Below are 3,228 nucleotides of genomic sequence, written 5' to 3' on the forward strand. Positions count from 1 at the left end.
ATGGCATTAGAGATGCCTTGACAGCTCCTTATTAACTTTGCCCTACTTGGCTGTTTGTGTAACCCGCGGAATATCAGACAAAGAGTGACACCCAGTTCAACAATACAGTTGGTTTACTGGTTATAGTTTTTTGTATTTTTTTAAGTTTTATATTATTTTGTATAAAAAAATAATAAAAAAAACCGTTCTTGAACGACCAGAGCAGCAGACGCAAAACTGCTCCGTCCTTGGTGCTCACCTTGGTTACCTGTACCTGGATCCATCACGATGCTCTTCAGCAGGAAGAAAAACACGAAGCATTTCCATCCAGAAGTCATTCTTAAGGCAAGCATCCACCGCGTGATCTCAGTTCACACCGATAGCGGACAAAACACAGGAGAAGCCTCAGTAAATCCCACGAGCCCGATCGGTTGGAGCAGCACCGAAGAAGACCTTAAATAAGTTAATACACCCCCCAAAACACATACAAAAAAAAGGTAGTGTGAGATCCGCGTTGCTGTCTTTCCCAGCCGATATCCCGCTCTCCTCCACCGTCAGACGAGGCATCCGCCGAACGACTGGCGGTCATTGCGCACATCTACCACGGCGCCTCTCAAGTTGAAATTAACCCTGGATCTCTGGAGGGACTCACAATCACTACTGTCTAACAAGCTATAGAGGCTTGTTATTGGAAGTAGAAAAGAGTCAAAGAGTTGTGAGAGGCTGAGAGTTGGGCTGCTCTCGACCGGTGTCACCAGACAGTCTGGCGGGTGTTGAGTTTCCTGGCGCGGGTCCCGAGAACACGGAGAGACGGGAAAACACTCGGCTTCCCGCTCTCACATGGAGCTAATGCACCCTCTCTTTCCCTCGCTCTCTCGCGCTCTCTCTCCCCCCAACCCCCCCCCCCCCCCCCCCCCCCCTCTCTCTCTCTCTCTCTCTCTCTCTCTCTCTCTCTCTCTCTCTCTCTCTCTCTCTCTCTCTCTCTCTCTCTCTCTCTCTCTCTGTCTCTCTCTGTCTCTCTTTCTCATATCATCTCTCCCCCCCCCTTCTGCCCCCTTTAGCTTCGGGAGAGCGTCGCTTTGGCGTCACCTTGATTTCCACAGGCAGAAATTTACCCCAAAAAGATACATTAAGATATCGGTTCTTCTTGGAATTGCAAGTAAGATGTTTACGATATTGACATTAGAAACGGCTCGCACGTCGGAGTGCGGATACTGAAGTTTATCGCGCAGGGCTAGGCTGTACTCAATAATTAAAGCGTGCGTTCATCCATCACCCCGCTGGTCAGCGCTGCTACCCTCCATGTCAGCTATAGGGCAGAAAACACCCCCACCCACGCAAGTGCAAACACATGCGCACACACATAAACACACACACACACACACACACACACACACACACACACACACACACACACACACACACACACACACACACACACACACACACACACACACACACACACACACAAACCTGCACAATACTAAATGTACCAGCTGAACAAAAAATGGGTGCCACCTAATGGCAAAAGACCAGTGGACCAGATATCCAGTCAACACAACGAAGCCAAAGGATGCTACGCGGGCACCAAAGACGGTCCACGACGCTAGCGAGAATTGCTACATTGACTTTATGGATGTTTGGCAATCTGGAAAAAGAAGTGGAGGGGTCGCTGTTTTAGTTAAGAATGTATTTCAGGGCAAACAGATGTCACTTGGTGATTGCTCATCCTTTGAATACATACAGTGTTGTACTGAAATGTTCCCCCACTAATCATATACAGGCCATCAAAATATTCAGAAAACTTTTTTCATGACTTTACAGAACTAGGCCTACTGTCTAGCATTTCCACTGACTTTGACTGTCGGGTTATAACTGGTGACTTTAATATTCATATTGATGATTCCAATGACCATAGTGCGAAAGAACTCTTTGCTATCCTGGACACATTTGAATTGTCCCAACACGCTCATAGTCAGGGACATACCTTAGACATGATTATCAAAAGGGTCTCTGATGTCTATGTGATTGATCCTTCCCTAGCTGACCATTTCTGTGTTTTCTTTGATATATCCTTTATTCCTGCCCCACAAATCAAATCAAATACCGTTAGGAGAACGGTATTTCAATGATAATTCTAGTGCACTCTTTGAAAAAGCCATCTCTACCACCCCTCACCTCTGCTGATGATCTGGTGGATAACTTGAATTCTTGAATTGTGAATGTTATAGATGTCAAGCCATCAACGTGCTGCCCTGATGCTTTACCTACCAGCTTCTTTAAGAACGTCCTTGACTGCCTGGCATGAGACATACTGCAAATAGTAAACAGCTCTCTCCAATCAGGCAACTTTCCAAGAGCCTAAAAAAATGTATTTATTAATCATCAATCATGCCTAGATGCATGATTACATTTAGGGCATTTAGCAGACACTTTTATCCAAAGCGACTTACAATAAGTACATTTGTCATAAGATGACAAAAGCATCAGATGTTTCTATCATTAACTGCTACTGACCAATATCAAATCTACCCCTTCATTAGTAAAATAGAGAAAGTTGTCCTCAAGCAAAATGATTTTTTGGTCTCAACTAGCTGCTATGATTACTTCCAGTCAGGATTTCAACCCCTTCATAGCAACGAAACCGCTCTTATTAATAATTAATTAATATAATTGGTCAATTATATTAGTCTTAACCAGTAGCATGCGGTGACCCTAAATTTCAGTGGGGCAGAATCTACTGACATATGACCACACCCACAATTTATATGTTTTTTTAATATGTAAATATTATATACATAGGCTTCACATCACTCCCACTCGTGGTCCATAAATCCCCTTGTCCTGTTGTTTAATGGCTAACTTCTCTTCCAATTTTAACCTCTCAAATTGATTTTTTAACAGAAACTCAACACTGTTAATCACAGGTGCAACACCACTCGCCATATCTGCATCTGATGAAAGAAATGATGAAAGATACTGGTGGTTCTAGAATATGACCATGGGGCAGACTACTTTATGACCATATAGGCGTCTTTTAGAGAGGATTGCAATTCTTATTGCAGCCTGCAAGGTTATGCGATAAACATACGGAGGAATGCGGTTGCTGAGGTGCCCTGTTCCAACATTGCATGAGACGTTAAACTCAACTAGAATCGCCACCATCATCCACAATTTGATATCAACAAACCAAAAATAGTTAAAGCCTACAGAAACTATAGATAGTTAATGTGACAATCACGACAATCA

The 3,228-nt window shown here is 43.7% G+C and overlaps 1 protein-coding gene across 1 annotated transcript in view; it reads right to left on the reverse strand.

Annotated features, from left to right (window-relative positions):
* The window catches only part of LOC311356186 (ephrin type-A receptor 6-like), a gene marked incomplete at both ends in the record, with an annotated part of 66,993 nt that extends 66,661 nt beyond the window's left edge, over window positions 1–332 (reverse strand). The window contains one exon of the mRNA XM_084475942.1: window positions 239–332. Within this exon, the coding sequence (XP_084332068.1) occupies window positions 239–332 (94 nt within the window). The remainder of the gene's footprint in view (window positions 1–238) is intronic.
* Between the last annotated feature and the right edge of the window lie 2,896 nt (window positions 333–3,228).

The sequence above is a fragment of the Micromesistius poutassou genome (assembly GCF_964030765.1).
Source record: "Micromesistius poutassou genome assembly, chromosome: 12".
NCBI classification, from domain to species: Eukaryota; Metazoa; Chordata; class Actinopteri; order Gadiformes; family Gadidae; genus Micromesistius; species Micromesistius poutassou.